This window comes from Tympanuchus pallidicinctus, unplaced genomic scaffold (genome assembly GCF_026119805.1).
Source record: "Tympanuchus pallidicinctus isolate F22 unplaced genomic scaffold, pur_lepc_1.0 scaffold11, whole genome shotgun sequence".
NCBI classification, from domain to species: domain Eukaryota; kingdom Metazoa; phylum Chordata; class Aves; order Galliformes; family Phasianidae; genus Tympanuchus; species Tympanuchus pallidicinctus.
Genome location: NW_026294627.1, coordinates 6,372,433 through 6,394,514, shown reverse-complemented (window position 1 = coordinate 6,394,514; position 22,082 = coordinate 6,372,433). Strand labels below are relative to the sequence as shown.

Below are 22,082 nucleotides of genomic sequence, written 5' to 3'. Positions count from 1 at the left end.
GTTGTCTGGCCCTAATGCACTGAAATCAATGGTGAACAGTTCCTTCCCATTCCAGAAGTATACAGAAATCCTTCCCACTTAGGATTAGCACTTAAGGTCCTGACTGAATGAAACATCATCTGGGCAATTTCTCTAGTTTGCTCAGGCTAGCAAGGTGCTTTATTATAAAGTAATTACACTGTCTTATTTGAAGTACCTGCTCAGACAGTGCTGCTTTTGATAGAATGTTTTGGAGAGCTGATTTTTTATTATGTCTTCAAGATACTGCTGATTCTATAGCAAATCAGAAAGTAAATTGTTTTAAAGCTCGCACTTCCCAATAATGTTAGAGGTCCTGCTGGTGCACTGATAACCAAGGCCTCCACTTGATTCATCTGCAGAGTGTTGAATGTCCAAAAAACCATCCACCTAATTGTTTCTGCATTGACAGAATTGCTTTTTTTTTTTAATGAAAATTCAATGTGAAACATGACTTCTTTTGGTGAACAGAAATGCAGGTGTGCATACTTCTCTGAGGTTTCTGAATGGTTGTCAACAATTCTGATTCACTGGTTATTTTTGAGAAGTAAGGGTACACAAACTGCATATCAATTTCCAGGTTTGCATTTGTTACATTCTCCTTCCAAACTGGTGTTGATACAGTGCTGGCAAAAGGCACCATCCTCCAAAATGAGATTAACTGCAGCAAAATGAAAATACCCTGTAAATTCCTTCTCATTTATTTTTGTTATGATATAAATATGTGGGGAGATTAACAATGGCAGAAAAGTTCTTGAGCTGTGGAAATGGATGAAGTGTTAGCACTTCAAATGGGGTCAGTGAAATACTGGACAGTTACTGCAGAAAATTCTGATTCTTTCAATTATGGTGTTTTTCATCTAGAAGAATATCTGTCTCCACTCACCTTCCCCTGGCCGAGTAATGAGGTTTGACAAAATGTGTTTTGGCTCATGAGCTTTGTTTTCCATGTGGTATTTGGAGACTTTTTACGGGAAACGATACATTTCACAAATGCATTTGATCAAGAGAAAAGTCTCGTTTGTACAAGATTAGGGAGAAGAATTACTAAAACTTGTTTATTATGACAAAACCTAGCTAAAAATGCTGAAACAAGAAAGTGAACTCTCCCTAAACTGGACAGCAAGGTGGTACTGCAGTCTTCAGCTGTTATTCTACCAGAAGTGGAAAACTGTTTCTTCTCTCTGCTTCAGCTCTGTGTAGGTATCATTGATCATGATAAATTCTCAAAATCGTGGTGAGCAGAAGGGTGGACAGTGAGTGCCCTTACTAACAGCTGAGCCTTTCTGGAGAGAAAAACAGCAGCAAAGGGCTGAGAGCAGCTGTCTGCCCAGTGCAGGCACCAGACTCATGAATTTCAATTACTTGATGTACAAAGTCTGCTGAAGTAAATGAACACCTTTCTTGTATGACCACTAGGGAAATACAAAAGCCTTTGAAGACCTGCAGGGAGTCTGGTTCACCTGGCATGGATTTTTGCATTTCAGCGTACAAAATCTTTAGGTGTGAAATGACTCCTGCATCCTAAAAAGTCTCAGGCAGAGAATCAGCTGAAAAAGGAGTGCATGTTACAAAACCGAGAGCATCCAAGGAGCATATGCAAGTGATCTCTTACCTGCCCCTTATCTGAACTCCGGGGTGAATGGATTGGTACCCCAGTTCTGGTCACACCAGCCTCCTAAAAACTGAGAACAGCCATGCATTCCGTGCATGGATTAAAGCCCTGTTTGGTGCACAGAACCTGTGCTTAATCTTCTATGTGCCCCAGAGGGCTTTACATCCACTCGGATGTTGCAGGAGGGCTGTGGAGCAGCACACCAGAATAATTTGTAATCAGTGCCACTTGGATTGTTTCCTGAAAAACCATCATCTCTTTTTTGTGTGAGATGACTTAACATAATCTGCATTTTTCATCTGTTTCCTCTTTCCAACTCCTCCTAGATTTAATTCTCGTAAACGTAATAGCTCCGTCATTTGTCATTACTCTTTATATTATCTTCTTTAACATATGCATGAACCTCAGTCTGAGCTTAATAACCTCACTTTCTAATCTGAAATTGTGCATTGTCAACTGATGACTGATGGTCTGAATAACCACCAACTGTGTCCCAGAAAACATTCTTCTGCTTTTCCTAAAAATGAATTTTGTTAGCTCAAAGCTAAAAGAGTACGTGGACCTAGATTCTTTATTTTTGTATCTTATATGGGCACTGTGACATTAATCAACAAGACCAAAGTGAAGACAAAGTGCTGCTGTTCTGACTTGGTGAATCATAGGTTCACTTTCTCTTGAAACAGATGTCTTCATGCCATCCATATGAAAGGGCAGCAGGAGAGTCCTTATAGGGCATGTCTACCCATACACAGCTGCATACACATGTACATACTTACAAGTTGTTGCTACAGTGAGAATGCAGTTATATGGCACCCCTTTGTCCCCATGAACGTCTGTATTTTGCTATCAGCTAATGGCTGTAGCTTTATCACACTGGGATGTGTGTTGTGCTTCAGTTACAAAGCAGAAGGACATTTTTTTCCATTATTCCACCAATAAAATTTTCTGTACACAGATACTGTCATGATCTCAGTAGTATGATATTTTTCTAGCTATCTAACTGTATGTATATTCCATTCTATACAGTCAGGTCATCTGACAATGAAATCAGTCCACAGTAAATTTAACAGAGCACCATTAATGGATTAGTATTTTCCATTCTGCCTATCTCCCAGTAAATTTATAGAAGACAATCCAGACCTTCAGGTCCTTATTAGCATCTCTTCTTGACACATTCAGCTCTCTGACTAAATAGCCAGCACATTTTTGCAGTGTTCTTGTCTGAATAGAGTATAAGCTTTTAGCATGTTCTCCAGAAATACCTTTTCTTTTGTTGGGATGTACAGGCAATTTATTTATGGTTGCTTGCAGAGAAGAATGAAGGTGAGTAATATCCTTAATGTTGTAATAAAAAGCTGGTGTAGAAATACTGAATCTGTTTGCAAGGAGAGTTGTATTGGTATGCAAGGGAGGAAAGGGCTGGTGCATGGCTTTGCTCTGAGTGGAGAGGCTCTGCAGACTTTATTCGTATTTATGACACTGATGTCAGGAGCGCTTACATTTTCCAAGAAGCAATTCAATCCAGAAACTTTTTAATATCGGGATGATTGCAGAAAAATCTGTGAAAAATGTGTCCACAATACATAATATGCCTAAAAATACCTTACTCGCTTACCCTTATTTACCGTTATCTGAGCATGGTTCTTTTACTTGAAAACAATGTGAAAAATCAGGAAGGTGTTTTCTTACATTCAAATTCCATTAAAACCTGTATGTCACACTCAGCAGCATTGGTGCCAGCCATACAGGCTGTTGCATTGCTGATGCCCCACAGGGCAATCCCACCACTGAGCCCTTGGAAGTGTTCTCACAAGGAACGCATCGGTGCCATGGGGTGAGAGAAGAGGGGAGGCCATGTAGGCTGAACCAAAGTGCATGAAGGGTCGTGGCAAAAGGACACCATTAAAGTCTGTAATTAATTTATTATTTTTATTTATTTATTTATTTCTGAATTGTTTGTGTTCCAAAGGAGATTTTTTCATTGTGCAGGGGAAGAGTTAGTCTCCTTTTACTTACCCTAATCTGACCTTATTATATAATTACTTACCCAGAACTTCTTAGCATCATGTGAATTCTGAATTCCTGATGCTTCAAAAGAAGGAAGCAACAGGCAGACTTATATGGATCTGTGTATAAAATGGGGTATTACCTTAATGGCTGTGAGATGGACATGTGGAAGTAAATTGGTTTTCCGTAGTTATATTAGCAACTTCATTTCTAATTCAGAGCTTATTACAAAAATTACAGGAAAATACCATTTTGTTAATGACAAGGTCTCATTTTCTGCCAGTTCTTCAGCTCATCGTTGGAGACTGATTCAGAGCGACTTGCATCCCTACACACGTTTGTATACACAGATGGTGAATTAACAGATTTAACTCAATGGAGTGGACAGGTGCTAAAAATACAGATTTGGGGAAAATGTGAAAGGGAGAACAGAAAAAAAAAGACGAGCAGCTGCTCGCTGTGCTGCCTTGATGAAATGTAACTCTAACAGTCAAGGAGAAGGAGATGAGGTCAAAAAATTAAAGACTTCACATAGATAAGAGTCTCCTTCAGTACTGAGTTACACTATAATGAAGCAGCCTGACAAGCACACTACAATTTTCTGCATGGCAGGCATGCAGTGTATTTGGTTCATTATGAAAAGCAAGATGGGGCTGATATGTCCCAAGATGCTGAAGCTGGTGGGATCCTCAAGCGATAAGTACTTTTGGACAAGCCTAACTTGAGTACTCTGAGAGGTAGGAGTAGCATGTGGTCTTGTGGACTATGTACACAGGATCTAGATTTTACATGGGCGTGAAGAACTATAATGCCCCAGTTGTGGCACCTCTCACATCTTCTGAGAATGGACTCCCTAGCCTGAGTGAGCTGTTGTGCTGATGAGGAATTTCTCCCCTCAGGAGGGATACACTGTGGGGAGTCACCTTGGCTGGGAAAAGATAAGGCAGAATTTTGTTTAAGCTCTAATTTGGTGAGGTAAACATCGTGCACAGCCTCATAGCATAATATTATTCAACTGGAAAAAAAAAATAATAATAATAGCAGAAGCTCCAGCTCCCATTTCAGTAAAGCATCTGCAAAGAGGATACATTCTTCAATACCGAACAGTAAATATAAGCCTGAACATGGCCAAAAAGGATAGGTACCAATTGTTGCCTTGCAGCCTCTCCCTCCTTAGCCTTGTAACAATTCAGTGTCTGGTTGAAGCTAAGGTCCCCCAGAAAGCCTGTGGGAAGGATTAGGCATGTTTGCAGGACAGTTTACTGTCCCCCCCCAAATTGCTTTTCACTGGTACAGTGAATATCTCACCGTGTTGTTTTTTCACTTTAAAAGAACCTGAATAGCTTGATGAGAGAACAGCTGAGTTTTCGTGTGCCTAGAGCAGAGCTTACAGGGAGCTTTGAATCCAAATTATCATGAAGGCAGTGGTTTAAATGTCAGCCCCACAGCAATGGAAAGAATTTTGTCCTAGTTACATAGATCAATATATGTTGTACTGTTCAGTACTTACTAAGAACATGCTTACTACTGAAACAGGGCTAGCATGCTCCTTCTCAAAGCGGACGTGGTCTCCAGGTTATACAGAGACTTAATGGTTGCCATACGTGGTCTCCAGGTCATGCACGGATTGGGAATTAAAGAGGGGAAATGCTGGAGGGTATGGCTACAAGTATGAAAGGGATACAGACTCCTTTAATCACTTATATTCAGAGAACTTTACTTTTTGGTCACAAGGTTTGATCACAGAATGTGAATTATGAATTCAGTGCTTTTGGCAAGGAGAGATGATCAAGGGTTGGCAAAGAAAAAAAGGGAGGGAATTTAGAAGAGATGATGAACCAAAGCTTCACTTCCATGCACATGAAATTCTGTGGGTAGGGCTGGGAGACCCAAGGAACACTGGTGAAGATCTTCAGTGGGAAAGACGGGAACTAGATGAGAAATGACTGCTTGGCTATGACCTTCACAGGAGGATAACATGGTAGAAATGACCTTGACAGATGTGAAAGTGAAGTAGTGGCATCTGAGATTTAATTTGGCCTTGGAATATTGCATGGAATCTGGAGATAAACTTGCTCAATACAGTTAGGACTGTTATATAACAACTTTCCAAACAAAGACAACACTGTACTGACACAAATATTGTGTAGAACAGCATTGTTTTCAACAAACTCCCAATCAACCACCATGACATTCACCTGACTAGGGATCACAGCCCTCCTCAGTCTCTCAGAAGACTCTCATCCTAATACTCTCAAGACTAAGACTTGCCTCAAAGCCAAACATTTGGGATTTTCAAGGCACGTAACCCAGACACAGTCCTTCAGGACTGGGGACGTGAGGAGTTTACCAGCTCCAGGATTCCTACGGAAGACACCTCTCCACTTGTGAAGGCCATGGGATTTCCACTCCACTTCTATAAATCCCTGAAGTCTGTAGTTCTCAACTTCGTTGTGACTTCCACTATTTGTGCATTCCCAGATCTCCTGTTGCCCACTAAGACTGAGTGGGAGCTATCATTCCTAGGCTGTTGTGCTGCTTAGAGTACTGTGAACAGTTAGCTATAGCTTAAAAAGGCAATTTTAATTACAACCTTCCTGCCTGACATGCGGAATCAAACTCTGTAACCCAAGTAAGATTACAAAGCAGGTACGGTTTATTCAGTGCTGCGCAGACACCGGGTGCAATGGGGATGGATCCTCCTAACTTGCACACTGTCTAGAAAAATCGTGCTACAGATATAGGCTGAACTAATACATAATCAGTAGTTTTCCCAGAATTCGGATACATATTCATTACACCCCTGAGAGTTCGTTAGCATGCAGGCCCTCCCCTCTTGCGTGTGCGTAGTGGGTGGTGGGATGAAGGTTTGTTGTTTTCCTCGTGAAGGCTTCTGACCGTTTTCACTGAAAGGCCGTTTCCTGGCCTTTTGGGGCAGCATCGCCCCACACCAGTTTCTTCTTGCCCTGTGGACATCTCATCACCTCCCTGCCAGATGTCCTTGGGCTGTTCTCAAACCCCTACCTTTATGGCCTTCATCCCCCTCACTATCCCAGACACAGTGTCTGCCATCCCTTATTTTCTAACAAGCTCTACATTCTTGCTTCTATAAACTATCTCTAACTATTCCCCTTCTTCCCCCTCATTCTCAGTCACTGTGAAGCCTTTTTACTTTCACTTGTGGGGCTTGTCTCACCTTTCATGCTCCTTAAGTTTTTCCTTAAAAAATATTTTGTTACCTTTTTTGTATTTGTTCAGAAGAATTTTTCAGAGTAAAATTGCCATAATCATAGAATTGTAGAATCACAGAATGGCCTGGGTTGGAAGGGATCTCAAGGACCATCAAGCTCCAACCCCCCTGCCACAGGCAGGGCCACCAACCTCCATATCTAATGTTAGATCAAGCTGGCCAGGGCCCCATCCAACCTGGCCTCGAACATCCCCAGGGATGGGGCATCCATAATCTCTCTGGGCAGCCTGTGCCAGCACCTACGTATTTTAGCCAAACCATGGCTACTAAATGTACCAAGCGAGGTTTCGAGAGGAATTGCTGAGCACCAAAGGGTGTTTTCTTGTCAATTTTTTGCATTTTACTTAGCTGAAGTATTCCAGCAAAACCAATAGTTATTGCTTGTAGAATTCATGAGGATTTCTACCAGTACTCAGGGTTATATAAAATATAAACTGAATGACTGAACTGACCATTTGTAATATTATCGTACTATCATCCCTTTCCTCCTCCTTGTGCCTCAGTGCCAAGGAGCACTAAAGATCCTATTAAGTCTGTTTAACACTTTCTAAAATACTAGAAGAGCATTCATCTACTTATAGATCATTAGTCAGAAGCGTTTGGAAAATAAGCAGCTCCTTTGGATCTGCCACCCAGATCCTTCACACAAGAAAACACCTTCATTCAGCAGAAGGCCTGCACTTTGTGAAGGGCAGTTTCTGTCAAAGTGCTCCTCAGTCAGGGGAGCTTCAGTGGGCACAGGTCAGTCACTCAGTTATCTCTTGGGGATGTGATACGGTTGGATTTGAGGATGTCATCAGTCACCTTTCCTTCTTTCATTAAAGGGATTCTCAACTTCCATTTGTTAGTGTTCAGTCATGGACATCTGGGAGATGGCAGATGTTGCATGTGACCTGAAAGCAAGATTGCCACAGTGGGAGAAGAATAATAACACTTTGATGTGAGAAAGTATTGAAGCATATCCCCCCTACAAATGTCTAGTCAGATATTTTGTTTTTTATTGTATGGAAGATCAGTGTCTCGTGGATGACAGGAGACTGCAGATATTGCATTGACAGCATTGGCCTGAGCCAGAGCCAAAGTTTTGTAGCCAACTGTGAAGTTGCTGACATAAGAACAAGGAAACAGCCCCAGACTGTACAACAGTGACATCACAGAGAACTGGAACTCCCCACAGCTATGGTCGAAGGAAGCTCTACACAACCCATCTCACAATAAAATTTTCTGATTCATAAACATATTGGCTGGTTCTCCTGCTTTGTGTTCTCATTGAGAAAACTTGGGAACCTTTTCTTATGGACCTGACTAACTTACTGATCTGTGTAGATAAATACAAGTACAGATATTTGTAAACTCATTTTTCTTTGAGTACAAAGCTCTCTCCATATTCTTATGTATGAGCACTTCCTAACTGAAGGAAATGCTCACATGCTGGTACCCTCATGCTGGTCTCCCCCCCAGCCCTAACAACAAGGTAAAAGCCACCACAAGGTGGGGAAAGGCCAAGATGAGGTGATCAGGGGCTGTGGTGAGACCACACTGTTGGGTAGGATGCTCTGCCCAAAAAATATGGAGTCAGAAAGCTTTCATAGTCAGCTATTTCCGAATGGCTCTGAGTTATATCTGTACTCCAACCCACAGAAATTGACCAAATGTTAAGTTTACAGTTCCATCTCAAAAAGCACTAGCAGGAGAGGCCTTCAATCATCTACTCGCACCAATTCTGATGATCATAGAAAGCACTGCAGCCCTGTGCAAGCCCAAGAAAGAGGAGAGAAGGATGGTGTGAGAGCCTGAGGTGAGAGGGCAGGCCAGAGGGCACGGCAGGATTTGGCCGGTAAAAACAACAGGATGACAGCAGTTGTTGTGATACAACTGATTTTGTGTCCATCTTTTTTGTCTTGGAGAGCCTGAGGCCCAGATAGGAAAATGGCCAGACCATGGAACCTCCTGTCCTCTGCTGCACAGCTGCAGAGATGTTCCATCGTCAACACGGACATCAGTACAAAGATATGTAATCAAAATTGCACCAGCATTGCAGCAACTTGGGCACCAGCTACTGGCAGGTGCCTTGGGGATGCCGTGGGCATGTCACAGGAGGCAGAATGCTGGCAGATCCATGTGTTACACAGGTATTGGTGACATGGGCTGCATAGGAGATCAGAGAAACAGTTGCTGCCCTGTGCCTGCCCAAGACTTTGAAGTGGAAGATGGTATGCAAAGCCTGAGGTAAGAGGGCAAGACAGAGGGCACGGCAGTGTTGGCTGGTTAAATCTACAGGATGACAGCAGTGGTCATGATGGAACTGATTTTGTGTCTTCCTCCTTGTCTTGGAGAGACAGGGGCCCGGAGGAGAACATGGCCAACCCATGGAACCTCCTGTCCTGTGCTGAATAGCTGCAGAGAAGTTCCGTCGTCCACATGGACATCAGTACAAAGATATGTAATCAAAATTACACCAGCATTGCAGCAACTTGGGCACCCACTACTGGTAACGGCCTTGGTGATGCCATGGGCATGTCACAGGAGGCAGAATGCTGACAGATCCATGTGTCACACAGGTGTTGGTGACATGGGCTGCAGTGGGAGAGCATAGAAAGTGCTGCAGCCCTGTGCCAGCCCAAGACTTTGAGGTGCAGGATGGTGAACAGAGGCTGAGGTAAGAGGGCAGGCCAGGGGGCACGGCAGGGTTTGTCTGGATAAATCAACAGGATGATAGCAGTGGTTGTGATACAGCTGACTTTGTGTCTTCCTCATCTCCAAATTGCAGGGATGTGGATTTGATGGGTGGACCATGTGATGGATAAGAAACTGGTTGAAAGGCCGCAGACAGAGAGTAGTCATCAATGGCTCTGTGTCTAGGTGGAGGCCGGTAATGAGCAGCATCCCCCAGGGCTCTGTCTTGGGACCAGTGCTCTGTAACATCTTTATTAATGACATCGATGACGGAATCGAGTGCACCCTCAGCAAGTTCGCTGACAACACCAAGCTGAGTGGTGTGGTTGACACAGTGGAAGGAAGGGATGCCATTCAGAGGGACCTCAACAGGCTTGAAAGATGGGCCCGGGTGAACCTGATGAGGTTCAACACAGCAAAGTGCAGAGTTTTGCACTTGGGAGTGCACTTTTTGCACTCCATTTCTGGAAGGAATCTCAGGCATCCATACAGACTGGAAGGAGCAGCCCTTGAGAGCAGCCCTGCAGAGAAGGATCTGGGGGTCTCGATAGATGAAAAACTTAACATGAGCCAGCAATGCACTCTTGCAGATCAGAAGGCAAATGGTATCCTGGGCTCTATCAGAAGAGGGGTGGCCAGCAGGGACAGGGAGATGATTGTCCCCCTCTACTGTGCTCTTGCCCCATCTGGAGTATTGTGTCCAGGTCTGGAGCCCCCAGTACAAGAAAGACAGAGAGCTATTGGAGAGGGTCCAGAGGAGAGCCACAAAGATGATCAGGGGACTGGAGCACCTCCCCTATGAAGACAGGCTGAGGGAGCTGGGCTTGTTCAGCCTGGAGAAGAGAAGGCTGCAGGGTGACCTCATTGCAGCATTTCACAGAATCACAGAATCACAGAATCACCCGGGTTGGAAGGGACCTCAAGGATCATGTAGTTCCAACCCCCCTGCCTAGCAGGGCCACCAAACATACACATTCAGATCAGGTTGCCCAGGACCCCATCCAACCTGGCCTTGAACACGTCCAAGGACGGGGCATCCACAACCTCCCTGGGCAGCCCGTTCCAGGGCCTAACTACTCTCCTTGTAAAGAACTTCCCCCTAACATCCAACCTCAATCTTCCCTCCCTCAACTTGGATTCATTTCCCCTAGTCCTGCTGTTGTCCGCCCTTTTGAAGAGTTTACTCCCCTCCTGGGTGTAGGTTCCCTTCAGGTATTGATAGGCTGCAATGAGGTCACCCCGCAGCCTTCTCTTCTCCAGGCTGAACAAGCCCAACTCCCTCAGCCTGTCCTCATAGGGGAGGTGCTCCAGCCCCCTGATCATCTTAGTCGCCCTCCTCTGGACCCTTTCCAAAATCTCTCTGTCTTTCTTGTACTGAGGGCTCCACACCTGGACACAGTACTCCAGGTGGGGCCTCACAAGAGCCGAGTAGAGAGGGACAATCACCTCCCTCTCCCTGCTGACCACCCCTCTCCTGATGGAGCCCAGGATCCCAATTGCCTTTCGAGCTGCCAGAGCGCACTGCTGGCTCATGTTCAGTCTCTCGTCCATCAGGACCCCCAGGTCCTTCTCTGCCGAGCTGCTCTCAAGGACCACTCCTCCCAGCCTGTACGGGTGCCTGGGGTTCTTCCGGCCCAAATGCAAAACCTTGCACTTTGCCATGTTGAACCTCATTAGGTTCACCCGAGCCCAGCCCTCCAGCCTGTCGAGGTCCCTCTGAATGGCATCCCTTCCTTCCACCGTATCAACCGCACCACTCAGCTTGGTGTCGTCAGCAAACTTGCTGAGGGTGCACTCAATTCCCTCATCGATGTCATTAATAAAGATGTTAAAGAGCACCGGTCCCAAGACAGACCCTTGGGGGACACCACTTGTTACCGGCCTCCACCTGGACATAGAGCCATTGACCACCACCCTCTGTCTGCGGCCTTTCAACCAATTGCTTATCCATCACATGGTCCACCCATCAAATCCACTTCCCTGCAATTTGGAGATGAGGATGTGGTGGGGGACCATGTCAAAGGCCTTGCTCAGGTCCAGGTAAATGACATCGGTCGCCTTCCCTTCGTCCACCAATGCCGTCACTCCATCATAGAAGGCCACAAGATTAGTTAGGCATGACCTTCCTTTGGTGAAGCCGTGCTGGCTGTCTCGGATCACATGCTCATTCTTTATGTGATCGAGCATGTTGTCCAGGAGGATCTGTTCCATGATCTTCCCAGGCACGGAGGTGAGACTCACCGGCCTGTAGTTCCCCGGGTCCTCCCTGCTCCCCTTCTTGTATATGGGAGTGACGTGACCCTTCCTCCAGTCATCCGGGACCTCACCTGACAGCCACGACTTCTCAAATATGATGGAGAGCGGCTCGGCAACCACCTCAGCCAGCTCCTTCAGGACCCTGGGATGCACGTCATCCGGCCCCATAGACTTGTATTCATTCAGTCTAAGGAGGCACTCTCGGACTTGCTCTGCCCTTACAGTGGGGAGGGATTTACCTCCTTGGTCCCCACATAGAGGTTTGGGGATGCAGGGCTCAGGGACGTGAAAAAGACTAGAATCCTGGCCACCAGTGAAGACCGAGGTGAAGAACTCATTCAGCACCTCAGCTTTCTCTTCATCTGTTGAAGCCAGCATTTCAATACCTAAAGCCTACAAACAGGAGAGGAATCAACTCTTTGAAAGGGTAGATAACAGCAGGACAAGGGGAAATGGTTTTAAGCTGAAGAAGGGAAGACTTAGGTTGGATGTCAGGGGGAAATTCTTTACTATGAGAGTGGTGAGGTGCTGGCTGCATGGAGAGGTTGCGGATGCCTCGTCCCTGGAGGTGTTCTAGGCCAGACTGGATGGGGCCCTAGGCAGCCTGGTCTAGTATTGAATGTAGAGGTTGGTGGCCCTGCATGTGGCAGTGGGGTTGAAAATTCATGATCCTTGAGGTCCCTTCCAACCCTGGCCGTTCTGTGATTCTGTGATTCTGTGATTTCTGTGATTCTGTGATTCTGTGACCAGACCAAGGAACCTCTTGTTTTTTGCTGCTCAGCTGGAGATATGTTCCACTTCCCACAGAGACATCAGTACAATGGTATGTAATCAAAATATTACCAGCCTGGCTGGACTTTCGGGCATGAGCTGCTGGCAACTGTCACAGTGGTGCCGTGGTCTTGTCAGAACAGGCAGATGTGTGGCAGTTCTCTTAATCACTCATGCATTGGTGTAATGGCCAGCATAGTGTGATCATAGAAACAGCTTCAGTTGTCTGCCAGCCCAGGTCATTGGAGTTTTGGTGGATGGTGAAATGCTGTGATAAGAAAACAGGAAGCACAGAGAGGGAGGGAAATATAGGGCTGGGCTCTGGATCTAGGAAGCATGTGTGGTTGTCATGGAATGGGTTGTGCTCTCTCTTTCTGTGTCTTTGAAGGCTGGAGACCCTGAGGAGAACATTGCCAAAGCATGAAACCTTCTTGTTCTTAGCCATTCAGCTACGGAGGTGTTCCACTTTACATGGCATTCATATAAAGCTAAGTAATCAAAATAGCAGCAGTGCCCATGTTACAGTAAGCAGCCAGCTGGTGGTAGCCCATGTTAGAACACGTGTCCTCTGGCTGCCGGAAGACATAGAACTGATGTACTCGAACTGAGGTAAGGGCTACCCATGGGAATGGAGGGTTACTGCTCCTTATCTTGGTTCAGATTTTCTTGTTTTTGAACGCCACAGGCCCCTTCTGCCCACAGCCTCTTCAGCCACTCTGACTGAGGTTTTTGCAGCCATCTGTGAAGGCATGAACCTAAGGACAAGGTAACACAGACCCAGACTGTAACTCACCATGGCTTCACAGACAGATGGAAACTCCCCACAGCTCTGGACAAGTGAATATCTACACCACCTGCTTTCTCAGAATAAAATCTTCTGATTTATAAATGCATTTGCTGGTTCTGCTTGTATTGTCTCTTTGAGAAAACTTATGAGCCTTTCCTTTTCCTATTTCCTTAGTGATCCGTATAAATATAATGTTTACTCTGAGCAGCTGTTCCCTGTAACCCATGGGCACCACAGGGAGCAGGTCTGTGTGTGCAGCCATGGAGGAGCCCACAGTGCAGCAGTGGATGAGGCCTGGAGATGACACAGCCCGTGGATACAGAATCACAGTATCATCAAGGTTGGAAAAGACCTATAAAATCATCCAGTCCAACCATCCACATATCACCAATAGTTCTCACTACACCATGTTCCTCAACACAACGCCCAAACATTCCTTGAGCACCTCTAGGGTTGGTGACTCCACCACCTCCCTGGGCAGCCCCTTCCACTGCCTGACCACTCTTTCAGAAAAGCAGTATTTCCTAACATCCAGCCTAAATCTCCCCTGGCGCAGCCTGAAGCCATTCCCTCTAGTCCTATCACCAGCTACACGAGAGAAGAGGCCGACCCCCAGCTCACTACAACCTCCCTTCAGGTAGTTATAGAGAGCAGTGAGGTCTCCCTTGAGCCTCCTCTTCTCCAGGCTGAACAATCCCAGCTCCTTCAGCCGCTCCTCATAAGGCCTGTGTTCCAGACCCCTCCACCAGCTTTGTTGCCTTTCTTTGAACCTGCTCCAGGGCTTCAATATCTTTCTTGTAGTGAGGGGCCCAAAACTGGACACAGAACCCAAGGTGCAGCCTCACCAGAGCTGAGTACAGGGGACAATCACTGCCCTGCTCCTGCTGGCAGCACCGTTCCTGATGCAAAACAGGATGCCATTGGCCTTCTTGGCCACCTGGGCACACTGCTGGCTCATGTTCAGCCGAGCACCAATCAATACCCCCAGGTCCATTTCCTCTACACAGTCTACCAGCCACTCTGCCCCAGGCCTGTAGTGATGCCTGGGGTTGTTGTGGCCAAAGTGCAGGACCCGGCATTTGGTCTTGTTGAACCTCATCCCATTGGCTTCAGTCCAGCTATCTAGCCTGTCCAGATCCCTCTGTAGGGCCTCGCTACCCCCAGGCAGATCAACACTTCCAGCCAACTTGGTGTCATCTGCAAACTACTGGAGCACTACCTGAAAGGTGGGCCCATGGGATGGAGACATGCTGGAGCAATGCTGGGAGAGCTACAGCTTGTGAGAAACCCACACAAGATCAGGTAGGGATGGACGGCATCACTTGGGAATCAGAACATGGCTAGCTATCAGTGCCAAATCTCAGAGATTACTGCGTGACTTACATTTTGCTTGAGAAAAGCTTTGGAACTAAAGTCAGTTGGAGTCACCGTCTCTGAAAACTATTATTTATTTTAATTTAAAACTTGTCATGTAGTTACATACCTTGTTTCATCATGTATGAATTGTCTGTATGAAGTTTGTGCCTATTGAGAAATCGTAAGTCAGCCATAACCTGAGCATCCCTAAGTCAAACTGAAGAGAGGTGTATATAGTGAGGCTAGGTTTCATCTCTGAAAAAAACCCTCTGCACCCCAAACAAATGGAAAATGGTTTAGCAGAAGAATAACTGGAACGTTTGAGACAAGTGAGAAGTGGTTCCTTAGAGCCCACTTGCTGCTGTTGATGGCATTCCATCATGGACAAACAGTGCATTACTGTAGCTGGAGGGAAAATCTTTATACCCTGAAAGAAAAATGTGTCCATGGATCATTCACTCTGCTCAGAGACAACACATTTCTCTCACTAAAACTAAAGGGCTCTGAACACCAGGGTGAATGTAGCACTGATCTTGCAATCGAGTTCCTGTCACTAAATCCCTGCACCTATGCGTGCCCTGTGAATTTCTTCACATGAATTGGGCTATGGGATTGGAGCCTATGGGTATAACAGAGTAAAAAAGATCAGAGAGTTATACATTTTAGTAAGCAACACAGAAGCCAGTCAGATTAACAGGAGCATTGTTTAATCAAGCATTGGAAATACACTCTGTTCCTTGGGTGGCATGGTAACATGTTGAATATGAGAGATCTTGGAGTACTGGAGCTGATAAGGTACTGTAACACTGGATGTTACAAGAGGCACAAGGAGTAGGACAGCCCAGCCAGCTTATGTAGCACAGCTTAACAAGGTCATTGTAAACATAAACACTGCATGCTTGACTAGCACCTTAGAAACATCACTGAGATACTGGAGGTCTTCAGAAATGGGATTGATAAGATACATTGTTGTAATCCTCACTTTCTGTGAGTAAGGGTTGTATTTCTGGAGAAGTTCCTGCTCTTTTCTTTCTGCAGGCCAGGATGAGCCCAGAGAGCACAGCAGTAACTATGCCTCCGATCACAGCTGCGCCGACCAGCCAGGGCCAGATCTGACGGGCTTGCTCGAGGTAGGGGATTAAAAAGTCCTGGAAAGAACCAAGTGCTAGAAAGGAGAAAAACAGAGGTCCTTTTAATGATGCAATGCAGTTCCAGTGTATACAGATTGTGTAACAGATAATATTTGAAGGCTCAGAGTGAAAAATGATTATTAAAGTGAAGAAAATCGTCTGAAGGTTACAAACAATTCTAAGCAAATTCTACCAGTCCTTAAAGTTTCTCCATTTTTGTGTTGAAATTGACAGCAATTGAGTTTACTATTTCCAGTGCTATTTATGGTTTTGTGAAAACTGTAAGAATAGAAAGCAAGAATTGTTGAATCACTGAATAGTTTGAGTTCAAATATCCTCTTAAAGGCCACCTAGTCCAACTCCCCTGCAATGAACAGGGACACCTACAGCTCCATCCAGTGCTCAGAGCCCCATCCAGCCTGACCTTGGGTGTCTCCAGGCATGGGACATCCACCACCTCTCAGGGCAACACGTTCCAGTGCCTCAAAACCCATATTGTAAAAAACTATTGTCTTATATTCAGTTTAAATCTCTCCTCTTTTAGTTTGAAACCATTTCTCCTTGTCCTATCGCAGCAGACCCTTCTCAAGGGTTTGTCAGATCTCATACAGCATGGGCAAAGGTCCTGCTAGGTCAGCATCCTGTTGGTAACGGTAACTGAGACTGAGTACAAGGAGGAGTTTAAGAACAGATTATACCTATCACAGTCCTTCATGAAGTGATACTCAGCCTCCAGTAATTCTGGTACACCTCCAGACATTATATTTTTCTACCATCTTCCAGTTTCACTGGTGCCCATAGAAGTAATCCCATGTATCTTCTTGGTGCTTTTGAACACATGATGTTTAGTAACTGCTATGAAAATATTTTAGTTTGTAGAACTATTAATGCTGACCTATACTCAACATTTGATGCCTCAATCAAATTCTTAGATATATTTCAATTTAGGCTGAGTTTAGGCAGAACACAGTTGGTTTCCTTTCAGCTCAGCTTCACTTTGGGGAACACTTCTGGTGTTACTTCTCAAGTCCGTACTTTCCTTTGAATCCCACTTTGTATTCTGAGGTTGGATTTGTAAGAGTATGCATATTCAGACTTCTGACCCCATTAGACATATATACATGCTATATAACACGAAGAATTTTTTTAAAAAAGAAAAGTTTTTGATGGTTCAGAATGAACTCCACAAACCTCTGTGTATGACATACAGTTTCTTTTTAATCCCTCAGTTCTGCTCTGTCCAACAAGGAGGGACAGTACCATTCACAGAATCCTCCATATTGTGAATACAAATCAGTATTTTCTGTAGAACACAGCTGCTATGGTGACTGGCAACAAATTGTTAAAGAACACATTTTCAAGATATTATTTTAAGGGTGTGCAGTTAATCTTACATTAGGCTACATACTGCTCTAACTGAGAACAAGACAACCAACAGCGAAAAGGTTTGGGCATCTGCTTTTAGCAAATTCTGGCTAGGTTGTGAGTGAGGTGGGGAACTAGGGAGAAAGTGGTGTGTAATGCATATATACAGGGCTGGAGGGTGTTTTCACTTTAAAAGCACTACTTCAATTCTGATAGTTCCTAACTCTGTCTGCTTTACTCCATAATCCCAGTGCTTTTTAATACAACTCTTTTATGTTCATATTGCAAACAAGACCAAATTAGAAATAATTTGGGTATTCATAATGGAGGGTGCATATCACAGAAGAAGCTTGATACATAACAGATATGTTTTTTGTGGTAAGGAAAAAAGGAAAATATCACAAGATTCCCCACCTAGCTGAAATTATCTGTGATATAGATTTCTGTGTGGCTTCCTATACCTGTATGCTGTCTTTCAACAGAACATAGGATGGCCAGGGTTGGAAGGGACCTCAAGGATCATGAAGCTCCAAACCCCTGCCACATGCAGGGCCACCAACTTCTGCATTCAATACTAGACCAGGCTGCCCAGAGCCCCATCCAAACTGGCCTTGAACACCTCCAGGGATAAACAGGGCATTCACAACCTCTCTGTGCAGCTGTTCCGGCACCTCACCTCTCTCATAGTAAAGAACTTCCCCCTGACATCCAACCTAAATCTCCCCTCCTTCAACTTAAAACCATTTCCCCTTGTCCTGCTGTTATCTACCCTTTCAAAGAGTTGATTCCCCTCCTGTTTGTAGTCTCCCTTTAAGTACTGGAAAACTGCAATGAGGTCACCCCGCAGCCTTCTTTACTCCAGGCTGAACAAGCCCAGCTCCCTCAGCCTGTCTTTGCAGGGGAGGTGTCCTGGCCCTCTGATCACCTTTGTGAAACAGAAACAACAGTCTTTCTCTCCCACAAGCTACCTAAGCTACCTTCTCCCTGGTAACACACAGCATGACTTTGAGATGAAGAGATGTCACTTCTCATAGGAGGAGAAACTAATTATTTTCTTAAATACCGATAGTCAGTTAAACATGCCTTCCTCCAGCATTCAGCCGCAGTCTGTACAGTTTCTGTAACTAGCTCAAAGCCAACAGCCACCTCTTGCCATCCACTACCTTTTCCTACTACTTTTGCTGCACATAAGATGCTTGGGTTCTTTATCATAAAGTTGTCATGTTAACTCTTGAGTGTCAGAGTATGGAGTCACCCTGCAATCTGTAACCTGTGAATGTGACACAACCATAAATGTAGGACTGTCCTGGCTGCCCAGCAGAAATCCTGCAAAGTGGCATTTCAGGGAGTCCATTTCCATAAAGCTTTAATCTCTCTAACTGTGAAAGACCCAAAAGTGCTGTGACTGTATTTGCTGACAACTACCTGGGAAAAGTGTCGGGGGGGGGGGGGGGGGGGGGGGGAGGAACAAAAGCAATGAGAGATATTAGCCAATGCCAACTCTGTTCCTTTTGTGTTGCTGTTTGAAGTTAAAAGATAATCTTCCCAGGAAAGTGCCATGAACATCAGTTACAGCTATCCTTTATGTTCATGACAAAGCCAGAGGAAGGAAAGTTGTGCTGATGCATGAAATCTAGACTTCCATTAATGACTAATAGCAGCAATATCACTTCAGTTTGCTCTTTCTGATGGGAAAATTCTTATTCTTCCAAATCTTTTTTGTGGATAGTAGCGAGTGCTCATTTTCAGTAAGCCATGCCAGCTGTGGTAGTTTTGCAGCTCATGGTTCTCATGTCAAGCAAAGTTGGGTGTTTGCTTCAGCTTTTACTGAAATCAGCTTACTCTGCCCTGTTCCCCGTTCCTCTGTTTTTTCCTTTTTCTCCTCATTTCGAGGATCTGCTACCTTTTACTGACTACACAGATTTTCATTGCTAATAATCTTTTTTCCTTTATATTTTTTTCCTGTCTGTCTAGTAACTCCTGGCTTGCAAGGCATACACTTTCTGTACATCCTTGAGTACACAAGAGATTTTGAGGGAGCCAGCAGGCTTTCTCACTTCACTTCCTCTAAGAAATTCCTGTTCACTTTTATGTCTCTTAACCAGAACCTGTCATTCCTCTCTAGAGAACAACCCGGGTGTAAACATTGAAATACTAAGAAAATCCATCTCTGTATTTTGAGATTCTGGGCCATTTTCCACTTGTAACTAGTGCCTTCCTTCAGATGAGAAATAGCTTTAGCTCTCATCTTCTCAGTGAGATTAATAAGGGGTTGAGCAACGTCTGGGGACTATCTGGGCTTTCCAAATGAGTTTGAATTTCACTCTTTGTGTTGATCTTTCAAAATAATTAGGAAGCTACTTTCCTTGCTTCTGTATTAGAAACAGAGACCAAATTTAATAAGAATTTCATTTTCTAAGGAAAGTGCTCCCCTGGGAAAAGGCAAGAGATCAGAAGGCAACAGAAATGAATTGCTAAGTGGTAAATAATTTACTATTTGCTTCTTTGTGCAATACCCATGCAGAACTCAATATTTCTGGCTGTCACAGTACGTGGCACATTTTCAGATGTACGATTCTAGGAATAATGTGGTTTTCAGAAACTAGTGGTTTTCATTTGTATATATATATATATTTATAGTCTTGATGGTCAGGAATTAAATTATGGTGGCATGAACAAAAGCATAGAAATGCTTATAATCAGACAAAAATACGTAATAACTTTGAGACTATATATGAAACACGTATTAGATTGTTTTCTTTCTGAATAAATAGAGTTGGCCAAATTTTGTTACAGAGTATTACGGGAAATAATGACTTTCGTCTCAGTAGTATATTAATAAAAGACCTTAACAATAATCTAGGAGAGAAGATTCCGTAGTTATAAAATAGCCAAAAATGCATTTGCTGGATGATTGTAAATCATGAGCTAGATTTTACTTGAGAATTGAATAAAGAAAATAAATTAATGTCACAGTTTAACACAGTATGCAAAACTGTACATCTCCACTAGTAAGCAAACTGTATTGAAATACAGAGATGCTGTGATAACTGATAGTGCTTTGATAAAGACAACAAGAAAAAAAGTGGAATGCTAGCACTGTTAAAATGTCCCTGGCGCTTTTGCCAATGCGTTGCAAAGATTACTGCATCCCACAGCATGAGTGGATATTATCTTTTGGATACTAAGTAATTTTATATCTTTAGCAGAATGTAGCTCTTTCATTAAACAATAAGGAGACTAAAAACCACAAAATCTCGTGCCCTAAGTGCATGACCTGCCCTACTGGAGGTTCCCCAAAGGTCTCTTCCCTCTCTATATACTTGAGAGTGGACAAGACACCCAAGTCAAAACCACTTCTGAATAGCAATGGAAGTCATAAATATTATCAATGACAGCAAAATCCATCTGAGTAAGTGAAATTAACATTATGAATGATTCTGTTGTGCTCTGTATAAATGACCACATGACAAGCACAGTGTCAATAGATTGCTGTTTAAAGTGCTGCATGAACACTGCGTTGGCCTTTGGTACTGAGATGAATTTTTCTCTGAGCCTTTAAGAGATCAATTTTATTACTTTTGTAAGCCAGGAGAGCTTTGGTTCTGTCCACTGTTAAACCAGTGGACATCCAGAACCTGAAAATCCCACTGGAGCTGCTGAGTGTCTGCCGCTGCCCTGTGGATCATCCTCATGCAGTAGGGAATGGGAGAGAAAGGGGATCAGTTCCTGGAAGGTCAGGCTGGATGTGGCTCTGGGCAGCCTGATCTGGTGCTTGGTGAACATAGCAGGGGAGTTGAAACTAGATGATCATTGTGGTCTTTTTCAACCCAGGCCATTCTATGTTACACGATATAAGCTGAGCTGGGCAAACAGCAGATTCAAAATCCATCAATTTTTCTCCCCTGTTCTGTTCATACTTTGATCCTTCGGACCACATTCTGATCATAATGAGGCTAGGATAGATACGACTGATGTCAGTGATTCCTTTTTGACTGGGACTTTTCTAATAGAGTCAGGTTGGCTCTGTGTACGACCAGATGAGAAATGTGAAAACATGCATGTACAGTTTGTAACTAAAATATGAAACAATAAGAAATAGAAGGATTTATATCTGTATTACATATACATAGGCAATATTGAAACATATTGTCATTCTGCAGACGTATTCCATGAGTTAAACAACAAATTTGATATTTACTTAAAATTGCAGAGTTACCTGGTTCTTGCAGATACTCATAGTCATATCCCAGCTCCCTTGATGATATAAAAAATTCTCCATTTCTGTAGAGAGGGATGAAGGGAACCATATAATTTTCTCGATTGTGCCCAATGGGTGCATTGGCTGCTGGGTAAACTTCTAGCATGGGTCTATGTCTTCTTAACCATTGCTCAAAAATGCTGTAAAAGAAAAAGTGTGTCTATTAATGGAGGAGCCTGGCAGAAATTTTCCTCTTGAAGATAAAAAGAAAAGAAGCTGATCCTTTTTCCTCTTGAACTCTAGAGACAAAGTGGAATTCAATTACTTGAGTTTGTATGTATTATACTTTCCAAGTAGTTTGGGGTTAGCTTCTTCAGTACTGAGTTCTTGTGCAAGCATGTGAAAAGCAAAAGACTTCAGGGCTACAGAGCGGCTTTTAAATTCCACAAATGCAAAACTGTGTCACTATGACCTGACTGAAGTTTTTTGCTCAGTAATTTGCAAGATTGTGAGATATAGAAAGCAGGATTAAAGACCTCAATCCTTCCTTGTCACTCATGTTTAAGGCTATTTTTGGGTGGTTTTGTCCCATGCTGCTATGTCCCATGACCCTTCCCTTATTTTTCCTCTGCTGTAACTAGAGGCTTTCA

General features: G+C 44.0%; 1 protein-coding gene across 1 annotated transcript in view; it reads right to left on the bottom strand.

Annotated features, from left to right (window-relative positions):
* Positions 1–15,435: 15,435 nt before the first annotated feature.
* The window catches only part of TYR (tyrosinase), a 45,842-nt gene continuing 39,195 nt past the window's right edge, over positions 15,436–22,082 (bottom strand). Inside the window, exons 4-5 of the mRNA XM_052669925.1 lie at positions 21,451–21,632; positions 15,436–15,901 (exon numbers count right to left, since the gene is read on the bottom strand). Coding sequence (XP_052525885.1) covers positions 15,678–15,901; positions 21,451–21,632 — 406 coding nt within the window. The 3' untranslated portion in view covers positions 15,436–15,677. The remainder of the gene's footprint in view (positions 15,902–21,450; positions 21,633–22,082) is intronic.